This window comes from Gouania willdenowi, chromosome 14 (genome assembly GCF_900634775.1).
Source record: "Gouania willdenowi chromosome 14, fGouWil2.1, whole genome shotgun sequence".
Lineage (NCBI taxonomy): Eukaryota > Metazoa > Chordata > Actinopteri > Blenniiformes > Gobiesocidae > Gouania > Gouania willdenowi.
Window position 1 is genome coordinate 31,516,152 of NC_041057.1, and position 17,316 is coordinate 31,533,467.

Sequence of the window (17,316 nt, forward strand, 5' to 3'; positions counted from 1 at the left end):
TACTGGGATTCAATAAAACACGGCCTCGCTTTAAAGGTGAGGAGTGCTGGCTTGTTTATGTCGCCTTTTTTCTTCCAAGTTTGACAAGTGTGTTTGCTGTGATGGTTGTGTCTTAGAATGGTTATTATGGTTACAAACGTGAGATTCTACGCTTTTAAACGGTATATGATAGTTCTGATATGTTGCTGTATTTGAGTATTTAAGTATTTAATCCCTTAAAAGTCCCATGTCATTCTATTTTCCACCCATCTTCATTTGTTCTAAGAACCCAAAAACATAGTATTTGAGGTTTATTTTCCCAAAATCGCCTGTTTTCCAGAGTTTTAGCCTCTGAAAAGTCACTTTCTGAGCAACTCGACACAAACAGGCTGATTTGTGGCCTACTTATGCATATTCATGAGTGGGCGTGTCTATAGACGGGACACTGACTTCCTCCTCACGGCACGATGACGTAGGGACAGAGGACGGCCCGCCCTCCTCCCACCCACTCCGTAGCTGAGCTCATGCTGCTTTATAAACACGAGACAGGGCGTGGGGGCGGGGCGTCCACCGGTACATCCATACTGTAGACTGTAGAAAATGCATACATAGCACTGTGCGAAGGACGCTGAAATGGTCACCTTTGTGGGCGTGTCTGTTTACATGTCAATCACAGCACAGAGCTTCCTGGAGGCGCGGCTTCTAAAGCTCAGTGCTGCGTCAAATTCATCATCAAAGTGGGAACAGGTCACTAAATTGTAGCGAGGTGTTTGGGCTCGCTCTGCAGTAAGAAAGGAGCAAATCACCCTCTAATAACTAATGATTGAGGGAATCAATGAAAAAAAACACTTTAAGCATGTGTATGAAGCCCTAATAACACTTTATGATGTTTAAAGCACAGAAAAGTAGATTTAGCGTAACATGAACCCTTTAAGAGCTTCACTGAGTGAGAACATGCATTTCGACCTGTGGGGTTTTTTAACAATGCAATGTTTTGGAGTCAACATTATCAATTATGTTACTAATTATTTTTGCATTATTGTAAATGTTACACACATTGGGGTTGGCGTGAATCTCGAGACAGTCTATACATGTACAGTATATTTAATTCTATTTCTTCTTCTTTTTAATTCTATTTCTTCAAACTGCGCCTGTGGTTTGAGCTGCCATTTAACGAGGCCAACAAGGATGTAGGATTAATGTTTCCCTCCGGGAGCTGATCACCGATGGCTACTCCTCTGATTCATGCTAATGTTTATTCACTCTGACACTTTTAACCTCACACTGTGGTCGCTGACTTCATGACATGTGACTTAGACCCCAGACTCAGCATTAATCCTCACATCGGACTGGACCAATTAAAATAAGTCATGTGATAAGCACATGTTAAATGTTTGGAGGCACTGACCTGTGGAGGAAAGACGTAGTCAGCCACGTCCCACACTCGCTCTGTGCCGCTCACGTTGGTGTAGCCCACACCTTTCATTTTGGTGAACACGGAGCTGACAGCTGTGTCCGTGGACTGGTAACCTTTCTCGTAGATGAACACCCACCTGAGACACACACACCAAAAAGCATCCTGTCGTTATGTCAGCAACTCCTGCTACACACACTCCAAGCCCACAGGCACCTTGGAAAGTGACGGTGCTCATGCAATGTCAAAGTGGTGCATCTTGTCCTTTTAACACCACTTGGACACAAAATCACAGTTCTTTTCTAAACACAAAAGAGGTTTGATGTGATTCCAGCAAGTTATTTTTTAGATATAAAGTGTTATGGTTTAATTTATTCAGACAACTGTTTTTCATGAAATTTACTTTGAACTACCAGTCTTCTTCAGAGGCATCAGCTGATCGCTTTGATGTTTCCTTGACTTCTGCGTAATAATTCCAGCAAGTTCTTTTTTACTAATATGTTAAGGTTTCATTTATTCACACAACAGTTTTTCAGGAAATTTACTTTGGCAGTTGACAGTCAAAATATGTCAGGAGATCAGTCTTCTTCAGAGGAGTCTGCAGATCACTTTGATACTTCCACGTATAATTCCAGCAAGTTAATCTAGTCTTCTTTTTGAATATGTTAATGTTTCAGTTATTCAGACTACTGTTCTTCAGGGAATTGACTTTGATCGCCTGAGATGTTTTGACTGTCAACTGCCAGTCTTCTTCAGAGGCGTCTGCTGATCACTTTGATACTTCCACGTATAATTCCAGCAAGTTAATCTAGTCTTCTTTTTGAATATGTTAATGTTTCAGTTATTCAGACTACTGTTCTTCAGGGAATTGACTTTGATCGCCTGAGATGTTTTGACTGTCAACTGCCAGTCTTCTTCAGAGGCGTCTGCTGATCACTTTGATACTTCCACGTATAATTCCAGCAAGTTAATCTAGTCTTCTTTTTGAATATGTTAATGTTTCAGTTATTCAGACTACTGTTCTTCAGGGAATTGACTTTGATTGCCTGAGATGTTTTGACTGTCAACTGCCAGTCTTCTTCAGAGGCGTCTGCTGATCACTTTGAGGTATCCTTGTCTTCCGCGTAGTAATTCCAGCAGGTTAATGAAGTCTTCTCTTTGAATATGTTAAGGTTTCATTTATTCAGACTTTTTTTTTCAGGAAAATAACTGATCTCCTGAAATGTTTGAACGTTCAACTGCCAGTCTTCTTCAGAGGCATCTGCTGATCGCTTTGATATGTCCTTGACTTCCGCGTAGTAATTCCTGCAAGCTCATTTATATCTTCTTTCAAAAAGAAGACAAAATGAACTTGCTGGATTCAGATTTGATTGGATCAATGCATGTCACATGTTTATGTGAGTTCTAATTAGATTTCATGCATGGGACTAAGTTCTAATTACATTTTTAACAAAAAACACAAACATTTTGATATTGTTTTTATTAACAAGTGTTTTTTTAGAATTACTCATCTGTCTTTTCAAAAAACTGTAGTCGACAAACTATGACAACAAAATATTTTATTGGACAAAATGAACACTGCCTGCCACTGATCATAAAAGATTCTGTTCTAATCACACAGCTCACATTTATCATGCATTTATGTCATGTCGGCTTTCTTCTGCTTTCATTAACAGTAAGTTACAGTTGTTTTTGATGCTGCTCCATAAACAGAGACGAGCAACCGTTATCCCAGCGGGTGTATAATTTTTGTTGTCCTTATGTGTATTTTTGTTGTCCTTTTGTATGTTTTTTAGAAAAAAATCATTAAACTCGCACGCATAATTAGAAAGATGCACTTAATGTCTTATCAGTATTTAAAAATAGAATTAGTAACTATTACACCACATTGCACTCTCACCTTCAAACAGTCAACTCTTCCCCACCCCTTCCATTTTCCTACCCTGACTCCCTCTTCCCTGTTCCCTTCCCCCTCCCCTAGATGTAACACTACACTCTCTTTTTTTATATCCTCCCTTTAATAAAGTGTTTCTTACCCTTCCTGCGGGAGGGCTGTTGATGGTCACAATTATACAATAAAAAATATATTTTTTTTTAATTGCAATAATAAAACATGCGTAGCTGTTTTGAAAAGATTGGACTTCATCTAGTGTCGACCTACGACAGCATGTGCAGACAAGGTGAAAAAAGAATAAAGAATTCGTTTTATGTGCATTTCACGAGTCTGAACCGCCTCAACATGTGCTTTTGAACATCTATTGCTCAACAGTAGCAATGATGAATCAATAATTTATTACACACAAGACCAAAAATGTAATAAAATTAGCTGCCGTGTCTTGATGGTTTGTTAATTTACTAAGCAATAAATACGGTTAAAAGATGTTTATGTATGAACATTTAGAATTCTGAATGGAAAATTACTCAAAATACAAACTAACGTGACCACGGAGCAAAAACTGCAGCGACTGGGTATGTGAAACATGGATCATTCAGAGGCTGAGTTTTAATTAGCAGCAGTTTAGAGATAAAAGAAACAAATTAATATAATTATATAAATATCACCTCAATATTTTCATCAAGCCCAGCTCAGGGTTTATTCCAGTTTTAACCATAGAGTCCGGCTCAATTAAACTCAATTAAATATCACTGGAACGACTGTTTCATCAAAGAGGAAACAGCTTAGTTGCCATGGAAACACATTTTGTTAGGCTTGGTTTACCTGCTGCTTAAACCAGGTCGTCATTTTGAAATATGTAATTTCTTGGTGTTTTAAAACACTCAACAAAGATCCAAAAATGGAAAAGGAGTGAAAAAGACTTCTGTTCTACATGTTCTCATCGTCTACGACTTTAATTAGACAGAATATCATGGATCACCAGGTTGCGTTTGTGTGATTAAAACAATATTTATAGCACATTGTTTGCAATAAATTGCAAAAGGGTGTAAATATTTATTTAATTTAGTTTCAATGTTATTGTTATGACAAGGTTTGTGTGTGTGCACGAACGCGTGTTTATTATGAGAAGACTAGCACTGTGTCTAGTGTATTGGACCCTGCCATTAGAACTCTATCCAACCTGGAGCACAGCCTGTGTTCTAAGCAGAAATTAGTGCTCATCATCCAACTAGCACTGAACCACAATATCTCTACACCACACTGAATGTTCAGACACACACCTGCAACAGCGCAAAGACAAAAACACTGATTTAAACACGCGGGCGCTGAAGTAAAACAAACTTTTGCTCTGCCAAAAAATCATGGCCTGTTTAAACAGTCCTTTAAATAGTGGGGGATTGTAATTTGGAGACGATAAACACTTGAGTGAAAACACACACACACACACACACACACACACACTGAGAAGTCAGAAAGTAACACAGACTCAGACAAAACGAGAATCGTACAAAACTGTATCGCCACAAGAAAACTCATTTACTAATGAAAAGCTGCGTTGTTACATGCAAGTAAACAATGTACTGTTTCTACATTTGGTGACTCCTCCCCTTTTGTTTTAGCAGGCTCTAATTAGCTGCTGATGGCTCCCACCTGAGCTCGTCAGAGTGGCCTGCGTATGAAAGGGCACACCTGTGTTGTAAATGTCATACTAACATACTACTCATACTAAGTCGGACATCAGTATAAGTATGTATGTATGTTTTTTTGTTTTTTTTTAAACTCTTTTGTGAGTAGTGCTCTTGTTTTGAAGTTAACAGGAAGTTTGGTCAGTAGCACAGTGGCAGTTTCTCCGTAAATCTCTGAACGTTGACTTAAAATGTGTTTCCGTGAGTTTTATGGATCAAATGAGCACATGTTGATATTCTACTTGGTCACTTTCAGAGCTTTCAAAGATGGAGAGATATTTAGCCTCAGTGTGATTCAGGTTTTTGTTGTTGTAAGTTCCAAATGCATCTTGGCAAACTTGGAATTATACTTCAGTGGGAACGCTCATCTTACTTATAGTATATAGCAGACAGTATATACTCGTTGAGTTTGTAGTGCATAGTACAGAGTGTGACATTTCAAACACAGCCATTAAGAGAAGAGCTGTGGGAACCAGTGTTACTGCTAGAATGGAACTCTGAGCATACTTAGTGTGGTGGTGAGGTGGAGGTCCAGGTAACATGACGTACCTCGTATGTTTTGCACACCTAGGACATCTGTCTAGACACGCTAGTTCAGTCAAAGTTTTGGCCTAGTCTGCTTTTGTTGGACAGGATTTTTTATTGTTCCTTTTCAAACAACAGAAGTGTTCGATAAACCATGTTCTGTTTTGATTGTTTCATTTATTCGGCCCTGACCTTCACAGCACTGAGCTCACGTTTTCGTCTGTGACGAATAAACACTTGTTTTCTTTTATCTACTGCTCTATCTTGGCATTTTTTTCACTGTTTGTTGCTACCTTGGAGTATCTTCAGCTCTTAGGTTGAAACATAAACATTTATGTTTAAACATAACTGTTTAAAAATAAACAGAAAAAAATCAGAAAGCAAAGGACATCCCAGGCTGAACACAGAGAGCTTTAGAAAAGACCTCAACAAAGAATAAAGAACCCAGGAAGAATGTCTGCTTAAATGTTTTTTAATATCATACTGAGATTGTACTAGATCTACTGGAAAATTAATTTTTGTTTATTTTTGTTATCAAAGTGAACGGACACGTTTTATTTGTTTATTGATTTATGTTAGGATTAAAGTTATAATCTCAGTACAGAGGTAAACTCAGACCGTGACACCGGGTGTCATTTGGACCTACACTCTATGGTTAATAATAGGGATAACATTTTCTTTGTCTTTTGAAGTGTGAATGATCATTGATCTTTATTGCTGTTAAACAAGGTTAAATGATGACTGTAGCGTGATGGTTTTTCATTAGCTATATAATCAGATCTCCCTCTGTTCTCTCACAGGTAAAACCCATCTTCCTGATTACCCTCACTACTTAAGGAGTGCTTGGAATGTATTTTTCTTTTTCGTTATTGATGATGTAATCTTTTTATTGTTGATTTCACGTTGTTGACTGTAATGTTTTTATTGATTTTCAAACTGTGTTTAATGTGTTCTATTGCACTTTTTATTCAGGTAAAGCACATTGAATTGCCTTGTGTATGAAACGTGCTCTACAAGTACATCAGCTTTTCCTTGTCATTGGGTCAGTCCTACTACCTCCTTCTTTCTTTTACATTCCATACTTTCCCTACTGACAGATGTTACAAAAAAAAATCATAAATGTCAATCAACGTTTTAGGTTAGTGTTTCCCAAATGAACATTTGTCTTTTATAATATATTCAATAAAGCAACATAATTAGAGCCACAGAAAATGAATTGTCCAAATTCGCTAATTCCATGTTTCTTGCACAAAGCCGCTTCACTTTCTTTTGATTTCTCTGTGTGTGTGTGTGTGTGTGTGTGTGTGTGTTTTAACAAGATGTACAAGCAACAGCTGGTGTGCCCACAGCAGATACTGTACACATCAGTTTCATACTGGGTGTGAAAATCAATTACTCCCTGGCAGCGAGCCTAAGGCCTGCTGTGTATTGAGGTGTGTGTCTGTCAATTTGTCTGTGGATGATGAAGACGATTGAAGGGCACCTCAGAGCAACAGACAACTGAGACATCTTTCAAAGTGAACACCAAAACAAGGTACACACAAAGGCGGAAAGCTTAATCAGTGGAAAAAAATCACGTTATGCATGTCTGAGCTTCTGTTGGACGGCATGCGGAGTAAAAAATAGAGCACATTAATGGAATCAAGAAAGCGAAGAGCGTAGAAATAATGGGAGGGTCTTCCAAAACTGCAGTCTAAGTGAGATCTGTATCTGTTGCGACAGAAGGAGAACGTCCAGGCTGCTTTTTGTTCCCAGCACACTGTAGCTCTGAGATTACTCTTTGTTTTGAGACTAAAACAGATTAGGAAAAAAAAACTGAAGCTGTGAAATGCAAAATTTAGATTGGCATCATTTTGAAAGTGACAATAAGGAAGTTGATTAAAGGAAGAAACGCTACTCACTTCTGGATTCGCCTGTTAGTTTAAATGAAGATGTTTGCTCGCAATTTACTGATGGATGTTTACCCTCCCTAAAAAAAGCTCTTTTTGTGAGGGTAAACATCCATCAGTAAATTGCGAGCAAACATCTTCACAGAAATTTCTGTATTTTACCCCTCTTTTCTGCCATCCTCCCGTATTAGTATTCTCACATAAATAACCCATATTTTATTATTAATAATAATAATAATAATAATAATAATAATAATAATTAAATAAAAACATTCCTCTTCCTCTCTAAACTGAACGCTGTCACTAGCCTCGTGAGAACTGCTACCTGAAGTGGCCTGGATGGCAGTTCAGTCAGGACCGCTATAGTCAAAATATATGTGCATTAGGATTCATATATCGACTTTGAGCGCTTTACATGGAAATGCATGCAATCGTATATTTGGCGGTATGGGTCTGTTCTGGGACTTCCTAGCCCTTTCCACGAGCGTACGTGGAATGCCGGAGGTAGGGAGAGCACTCTTCCCTGACCTTCCCTAAGTCCTGGCTAAAGGCTTAAGCAAGGAAAGCGGTTAGCGGAAACCCCCTGGAACAGATCAGAGCATATATGTTTATGACAAAAAAATGACACCCAGTTTGTTGGATGCATAGTGACCTGGAAGAGTTGGAGAGGAGAGGGGTTGCGAGATGCTTGCTGAGGAGGTAAAAGGCAGCTGTCGCGGTTTAAGTAGTGCTTCCTGTATGCTTTGACCAATAGGGAGCCAATCTTGGCCGTTGGTTGATTGGAGGTGTGGCTGGGTTGACGTCTGCGGCCTGCCTAAACTAACGCTATGCTCCATTTCTCGTGAGATTAGACTAGATTAGACTAGATTAGATTAGTGCTGACAGCAGAAACTGCGGTGGCCGTAAAAGCTCATAACACAACACAAAAATACAAACTTCACAACACAACAGAAACGCTCACAACACAACATGGAAGCAGTCCGGTAAAAATCCACAAAGAAGAGTGACGGAAAGGATCAGGCCTGTGAAAGGATCGGGCACTGACACCAGCGTTAACGTCACTCTAATTCAGGGATGGTCATCAAAAACCAGTTCTTTCTGAGAACCGTTTCCCAGTAATCCAATTCCTAGGAATCGTTTGTTTGCTTGCCTGTCAATTCTGCTTATCGGTTCCTCTTACGTCGCAAATACGTAACGATAAACTCCTCCAGGTCCTGTATATTGTGTTCATGCTAGCAACAAGTGAAGCTCATTCCACCATATAGTTGTTTGCTGTCCACTGCGGAGAATCTACCTCCTCCACCCACAGCTGTGCTGTCCTCTGTGCTGTGTTTGTAGCTTCTCTTTTGCTATGCTACACACTTCCAGGTTCTGTACAAGCTGCAAAAGTTGCTTCTTGCACGGACTTTTCTTCTGAAAACAACAAACTTCAGCAAGAACACACACCTCGTCACCAGTTTATGTCCTCATATCTTGGGGTCCACATCAGAGACGACCTCACCTGGACCCTCAACACCACACAGCTGGTGAAGAAAGCTCAACAGCGGCTGTACTTCCTGAGGAGGCTGAGGAAATTTGGGATGTCCTCAAAGATCCTCAGCAACTTCTACAGCTGCATTGTTGAGCCCATCCTGACCAGCTGCATCACCGTGTGGTACGGCAACACCACTGTCATGGACCGCAAACGCTTGCAGAGAGTAGTGAAGACTGCTACGAAGATCACCAGGTCTCCGCTGCCCTCTCTGCAGAGCATCTACAAGCGCAGAGTCCACAGGAGAGCTGCCGCCATCATCAAGGACTCCACTCACCCCCAACACGGACTGTTCACACTTCTACCCTCAGGCCGGAGGTACAGAAGTGTGAAATGCAGGACCAGCAGACTCAAAAACTCCTTCTTCCCCTCGGCCATTAGACTCCTAAATGAGTGATCGGAGTCTAATGAACTATTCATTCACCCCCCCCCCCCCCCCCCCCCCCCCCCCCCCCTCTCCACTGTACTTTGCACACCACCTGCATTCGCACTTTAGATGCGCCCATGCACAGCTAACACCATGTCTCTCTATTATGAAACAGCTTTTATGCACATACCATTGTATATATCACCTCTCCTCTGTATAGCTAATATATTTGTATTTTTAATTGTACAGGTGTTTTGTATTTAATGTTCAGGTTTTGTTGAATAACAGTGTTGCATGCCACTGTATTTATTATAGTTCTTTTATCTCGATTTATTCCTTTATTATTTATTCCTTTATTACGTAGGCATTCACTGGCGGTCGGCAAAGCAAGAATTTCATTGTACAGGGAAACGTGTTTCTAACTGTACAGATGACAATAAACACTTTGACTTGATAACAAATAATCAGACACAGGAGACGGACTGGTACTGATTGTTGTCTTTAGTTTGCTCTTTCACACGTTCACACACACAGACGGCTGATGACATCACATGTAACAATGGGGACGGCGTCTCTGAAGGTTCATTTATAGAAATTTAAACAAGGGCTAAACTAAAGCTTTACCGTTTAAATACATAACAATAAGTGCAGCTGTACTTTTGGTTAATATGTTCTTTTTTACAGAAGAATTATTTGTTTTATGTCTGAATTAGTTTTAGATCAAGTTCAAAAGGAGCACTGTAAATATTTTCAAATGTTTGTAGCCAAAATGTGTCTTATGTTGTAATAATAATTAATCAATTTTGTATAGCGCTTTTGTATATATTATTATCCAGTGAAAACAATCTATACTTGGTGGATTAAAAAAAGAGCTGATATTCCTGCAAGACAAAGATAATATAATAAAGAGTTAAGCAAACAAATCCATTTGTATTATTTAATTCCCTCACCCAATGAGAATCGATAAGAGTGTGTTTACACCTACTCATGCATATGCATGAAGGCCCAAAAAACAGCCTGTTTTCAGGAGCGCTCTGAAAAGTCACTTTCAGAAAATTCCAGGAAACAGGTGAGTTTGTGAAAATAAACCTCAAATACTATGTTTTTGGGGTTCTTACAACAATTGGAGATGGGTGAAAAATAGCATAAGACTGAACCTGGATGTAAAGTCTGCAAAAAATCTGTAAAATATGTCATTAGTGAATACCAGAGAACCACATGAGTAGGGTTGGGCACCGAGAACTGGTTCCAAATAGGAACCGCTTCCTAACGTCCGGTTCCGGAACCGTTACGAAGATGTTTGAATTTCAATTCATTTTTTCGGTTCCTAGATGCCCGCACTTGTTTGTTTCCTCAGCTTGTATTACTCTGCCCTGCTTGCTCTGTTTGTTTGGGGGTTTGTATTACTCCACCCGGCTTGCTTTGTTTGTTTCCTCGGCTTGTATTACTCCGCCCTACATGCTCTGTTTGTTTCCGGGTTTGTATTACTCCACCCAGCTTGCTTCATTTGTTTCTGCAGTTTGTATTACTCCGCCTAGGGCTGGACGGTATGACCAAAAATGTACCAAAACAGTTTAACGGTATATGACAGTACTTCTTTTTATGCATAATCAGGTGTTCATAGCATTTTCTACTGGTTGAGAGAGGAATTACTGCAGTAGATTGACTAAGGATGCTCTATTTTACTGTCATGATGAGTGAATATTGTAGAATAATTCCACACTAGTAGTAATACAAGTTTGCAACAGCAGCCCGATGGGTCTTTGCCGCTCTAGCTTAGCTATAGCATTAGCTTGATTTCTCGCTTTAAATGTTGCATACTCAGTGGTGTGGTGGTTCCTTATGGTGAATAAGGTAGCGTTTGGTTTGCAGCTTCACCAGGACTTATTTCCACATTATAGGAATTACAAATTGCCATCCTTTGCTCTCTTTTTATGTGTGATACTAACACCACCAGATGCAACACCGCCAAACTGCCAAAATGCTAAGCTAACCATGCCTCCTTGTCCGTGAGTGTTGGTCTCCTGTAGCAGAGTGCAACGTTGAAAAGGGTCCGGTCTGAAATGCGGCGCAGCGTAACTTTCAGAAAGTTGTGTAATCAAATACACCGGTACGGCGGCGAATTAAAAAGTCCTATCATAACGAAAATATATACCGGTATATGGTATTAAATCGGTATATCAGCCCTAACTCCGCCCGGCTTGCTCCGTTTATTTCTGTGGTTTGTATTACTCCGCCCTGATTGTTCTGTTTGTGTGCGTTCACACCAAATGCAACTGTAGCGACTGCAGTCATTTCAATATAGTGGCGCTTTTTGGTCACTCCATCACTTCATCACTCCAGTGATGTGACGACCAGGGAACAGACTGTGTGTGTGTGTGTGTGTGTGTGTGTGTGTGTGTGTGTGTGTGTGTCACTGACAGGGGAGAGAGAGGGTTGATCACTTCTTCTCCGGCCGTATCGTAGACAGCGCCACTTTTACGGTTTAAATAATCAACTTACTGAGTTACTAAAGGATGAATTCACTCAGAATGTAGACTTATTCTTTTTCAATTCATATAATTTTGTCCTGGTAAATTGAGGAAGTGTAGTACAGCCCCCTGCAGCAGCCTTCTCACTGTAGCGGGAGGGAGGGGCTGCTGGCAACCTTGGCTTTACAGACAGTGACTACCGGGAGAATTGTTGAAGTTGCTTTAAAAAGTTCAATTTTTTCAACTTTGAGCGATTAGGTCGTGCATATAATCTTCCACAAAAAGAACTGTTGATTGATTTGTCACATGACCGCTCTAGGGTTTGAGTTTGTTTTATTTTGTTTCACATCTACCTGGGCTGTAGCTCTTTGTTTTTTAGACTGCTGCCAACTTGTTTGTAGTTTTATTTCAGCAAGTTTCACTTTTACAGTTACAGTTGGGGACCTTTGTAATTGAATACCCTAGTTACAGTACAGCAACCAAATTAAACTGTATCAATTAAGTGAATTAATAAAAATGGCCTGTATAAAGGCTTTTTCAAATGAAAACATTCTCCTGTGAAATCTGTGACCTGTTGACCTGCACAACTCAAAGAATCGGAATCAAGAATCGTTTGGAACAAGAATCAAAATTGAGAATCGGAATCACAAATGTTAAAATCCAAACGATGACCAACCCTACACATGAGTGAGCATGGTAAATGAAAATAAAATGTAAATGTCTAACTTAAAGACAAGCAATGGTGAAATTAGTAAATATACAATGTGTTGACTTGTATATCAACTAAGTATATTGAATTAACAAATGTGCTTCATATACCATTTAATGTTTTAATTTAGTCTCTATTATAACAAAGGAACATTCACAGCATTTCAATGTCAACAAAGGTAAGCCTACCACATTCTAATCACCTAATTGTATGTATTTCATAAGTGGTTGACAAATGGGTATTTTAGATTTATTGTACACCTGTCTTAAAATACAAGGGATACTGGAGCTTGGTTGGGGTGGTGGTACGGCTGGAAACGGGCTCCAGATAATTTCTCATATTCTTAAATTCAAAACTTGACAGGTATGAGTTGAACTGAGTAGCTACCACTGTCCCCAGTTCAATCTATGAACAGGACTGGAAGGAAGGGACATCACAAAGAGGAAGAAGAGCTGTCAGGATTTTTTTTAGCATTATTGTTAAAGGAAAAACTCAAAGCCTGAAGGGATAAAAAAAAAGTTCCTTTGGTTGCTGTTCCAAGAAAGGTTGCTCAAGCAGCACAGACTGAACTGAGATCAGATAAGTGTTAACATCCAAAACATGTTTCTGCTCTACCATCCACACCTCTCACTGATGTTTGGCAGAGAAATGGCCAGCTTTTTGACTGTTATCTGTGGCAGCAGATGCCTCAGCGTGTTCATCACACTCAGCTCCTCAGGTTCAGCCGCTCAGAGTCAGATACAAGGCCAGGGGAGGAAAAGAAACTCCTCACACACACACACACACACAGATAAAAAAGGAGCTCAGGAATGACCTCACACAATCACAAACATCATAATTCTCAAGCAGAGGTGGGAACAAGTCACTTCTTCTCAAGTCTCAAGTAAGACTCAAGTCTTGTCACTAACCACTAAACATCCGACGTCCACGGATCTCCAGATCACGTTCATAACGCGTCGGTCGGTCTGGACCATATCTACACGTCTAAATGACGTCCAAAATAGGTCGGCATCTGAACGTCTTAACCACGACCTCATCTGGACCTTGATATGACGTTCAACGTTTGAAGCAATTTCACATATGAAATTTAAACAGCCTTGCAATTCCACACAGACACATGCGTGTATGTGCTTTTGTTTATTAAAAATCATGATTCAGTATTGTCCACAGTCACAAAGTATATATCCAGGTGTACTTCATCAACATTTATGCTCTGCGATCTTTTTAAGAAATAATTAATGTCGAACTCCCATTGAGCAAGTCAACGTTGAAACAACGTTGAGAAGACGTCTTTTTCAGACGTTGTCGGGTCAACGAACGCACACACAACAAGAACGTCAAAATTGCATATAAACATTAGAATACCCCCAAAATTAATGGTATTGTATGCTCTTACAGTGCAAAACAGTTATTAATCGTAATCGTTTCAAATAACTGGCAATGTACCGTTGGCTCGAACCCACCATGGGCCATCTTTCTTATCCGTCTTTTTGGGATGTCTAGAGAAAGTTGTTTTCGGACGCCCAGACGACGCTGTAAAAACTTTTATTCAACGTTGTTTCAACGTCGGTCTGCTCAGTGGGAAAGTCCCGAGTCAAGGCAGTCAAGTCCAAGTCAAGTCAAAAGTCCTCACCTTTAATTTCCAAGTCTTAACAAGTCATGAGTACAGTTTAAATGATGAATTACTTGAACAGAGTTGAAGATATTTGTCAAATACGCAACATAATCTGACATAATGCTTTTATAAACAAATCAATCCAGCATCTTTTTTAAAAGAGGTTCCTTTCTTAACCAAACAAATAATAATGATACTGGGAAGTAGAACCAGGTATAATCTTTCCAAATCAATTATTAATCATGTCAATTATTAATCAGGTATAATCTATAAATCCAAAGAATATCACTCTTGGAATCTTTTTTTCTTCTGCTAATGCGTGCACGTCTCAGCCTAGCTTGTTATTTTCAGCTGCTTTCTGATTGGATGTCAGTTTGTTTAAAGGCAGACTCGAGTCCAAGTCGAGATAACCCTAACCCTACACCTCTCTTCTCAGGCCTGTGGAAACACATTTGTGGACTGGAGTGCATCAGTGATTAATTGTGGTACAACTCTTTGAAGACACGTCAAACTCCAAAATCAATGATTAAAAACATCAATAAATATGCAATACACAAGACTAAACGGTAGGGAAACTCTGGTCTTACTTGTCAAAGCAAGCATCCGTGCGCATGGTAACCAGCTCGACACACGTAAGTCCTGAGGCATGTTGCTTATTATGTCTCAACTTGAAACTTTTAGGGAATGTTTGCCGTTATCATGACTTTCCTTTCCTTTCTGTTGTCATCACATATTTAATCCTTTGCTCCTCTGACAAGTCCAAATACTTAGGTGTGACTCATGGCAAGGCAAGGCAAATTTATTTGTATAGCGCATTTCATACTCAAGGCAACTCAATGTGCTTTACATGATAAAACATTTAATTGTTTAAAATCAATAAGAACATTTAAAATCATCAGTAAAATCAATTAAAATCATCAGTAAAATCAATTAAAATCATCAGTAAAATCATCATGACATCAACAACATGACTAAAAATCTCTCTCTCAATCATATGCAGTAGAGAAAAAAAGTGCCTTTAACTTTGATTTAAAAATGTTCACATGTGATGCTGACTTCAGCTCTGCTGGCAGTTTGTTCCACTTCTTTGCAGCATAACAACTAAAAGCAGCATCACCATGTTTACTGTGAGCTCTGGGCTCCACTATCTGACCTGTGTCCATAGATCTGAGAGACCTGCTGGCTTCATACCTGACTAACATGTCACTTATGTATTCTGGACCAAACCCATTCACAGATTTATACACCAGCAGCAGAACTTTAAAGTCTATTCTGAGGCTGACTGGGAGCCAGTGGAAAGACTTTAAAACTGGAGTAATGTGTTCTGACCTCTTTGTTCTGGTTCAGACCCGAGCTGCAGCGTTCTGAACCACTGTTGCTGTTTGATGCTCTTTTGGGGGATTCCTGTCAGAAGACCATTACAATAGTCCAGTCTGCTGGAGATAAAAGCATGGACCAGTTTCTCCTGATCTTTCTGAGCCATTAAACCTTTCACTCTGGAGATGTTCTTTAGGTGGTAGAAGGCTGTTTTTGTGATAGATTTGATCTGACTGCTGAATGTAAGATCTGAGTCAATCAGAACACCAAGGTTTTTGACTTGGTCTTTAGCTTTTAAAGATCGAGACTCAAGATAATTGAGATAATCATGGCAACAGCTTTTAGTTCAACCACAAACTCTTTGAGGGTCACCATGAGAGGTCATTCCAAGCAAAATAAGGCATGCCAAACAACGTTAGCAATGTGATAAAACAGAGAGCTCTCACCCAATGATGTAACCCAGTACTCCCAGTTGGATGAGCCGACACACCACTCCCACCCTCCTGTTCCTCACCAGCACCTGGCGAGGGGTCTCGTACTCAAAGAAGAAATCAGCAAGCGCTGAAGTTATTTTGCTCTTCATCCTCTCACAGCGCCTGACCCACATGGAGGAGGAGGGGCTCCCTCTCACCCTACTGGCATAAGAATTCAACCCAGAGCCCACCACAAGGGTTCCTGTCCCTGTTCCTCACTGGGACTGAAGGTCTTCTGCTTCCCTCTGTGAACTAACGTTTAACGCTTCAGGAGAAGTGCTGAAGTGTAGGACTACCTCCTCCCTCACTCACTCCCTCCCTCTCTCTCTCTCTCTCTCTCTCTCTCTCTCTCTTTCTCTCTCTCTCTCTCCACTCACTCATGTTCCTCTTCTCACTGTCCTCAGCTCTGCATCATATTTATGATCATTGCATCCTGGATTAAAGTAGGATTTAATAAATGTTAAAAACTAATGCTGGGACTTTAACGCGTTAACTACGATTAATTAATTACAGAAAAATTTAAACTTCAAAAAATAGGGTCACGCTTTATTTGAAGTTGTGTACATAAGACTGACATTATGCTGTCATTATCAAAATTATGACACCTTTGCAGCTACAGGTATGTTGAAATTTTTGGGGTTAAATGGTGAGATCTAGTAGGGTTAGTTGCATTGGTTATTTTTTCTTGACAAAACCCCCTGAACGGTTCTGGACCGTTCAGTTTGGAATGGGGAGTCAAAGGCAGCATGTTACACGCCTTCATGACACCTTTTTCCTGCTAATGAAATGTTATGTCATTAGCAGGAATATTTAGGAATAACAGCCTAATGTATAAAACTGCAAGTAAAGTGTTACCAAAAATAATGCAGTTAATCACTTTTTTTTCACTCCAAAAGCGCGGAGCACAAGTTCCCGGTATACCCATAATACTGATGCACCAACTACAACAGAAGAGACCCTGAGGAGAAGTTGTTGCTGTGCTTTGTGGGCGTTCATTTTAGTTTTTAAAAAAGACACCAGTTGGAAAAGAAGAGCCCAGATGTTTGCAAAGTGCAGGAAAATGTTGGCTGATCATGGGAGCTCTTTTACCTCAATGCTAAACATGTAGCAGCTAGCACATCAATGCTAACATGTAGCAGCTAGCACCTCAATGCTAAACATGTAGCAGCTAGCAGGGACAACGGTCCTAGTCAGAGCAGGCAGCGTCTCTAATCCACACTGGACAAGATGACAGGGTTTAGAGCCAAAAGCCCATGAGTGACAAATGAAAAAAGTGTGTGGATAAATGATTGAAGTGGACAGTTGACCGCTCTCGGTGGTATAGGATGTCGGTGGGGCTAATTTGAATGATTACGATTCCTCGTTTTGATTCCTAACCATTTCAGACTCTTTTAAGAAGATGTTTTAAATGAGCTGCTAACCAGTGGTCTTTCTGGAGGAAATA

At 39.9% G+C, this 17,316-nt stretch overlaps 1 protein-coding gene across 3 annotated transcripts in view; it reads right to left on the reverse strand.

The window, feature by feature from the left end:
* Nucleotides 1-16,161, reverse strand: part of p2rx1 (purinergic receptor P2X, ligand-gated ion channel, 1) — a 39,562-nt gene extending 23,401 nt beyond the window's left edge. The window contains exons 1-2 of one of the 3 annotated variants that reach the window (XM_028467528.1): nt 15,846-16,161; nt 1,388-1,532 (exon numbers count right to left, since the gene is read on the reverse strand). In XM_028467528.1, the coding sequence (XP_028323329.1) occupies nt 1,388-1,532; nt 15,846-16,006 (306 nt within the window). In that variant the 5' untranslated portion in view covers nt 16,007-16,161. The remainder of the gene's footprint in view (nt 1-1,387; nt 1,533-15,845) is intronic. The other 2 variants (XM_028467527.1, XM_028467529.1) reach the window with 2 other exon arrangements.
* Between the last annotated feature and the right edge of the window lie 1,155 nt (nt 16,162-17,316).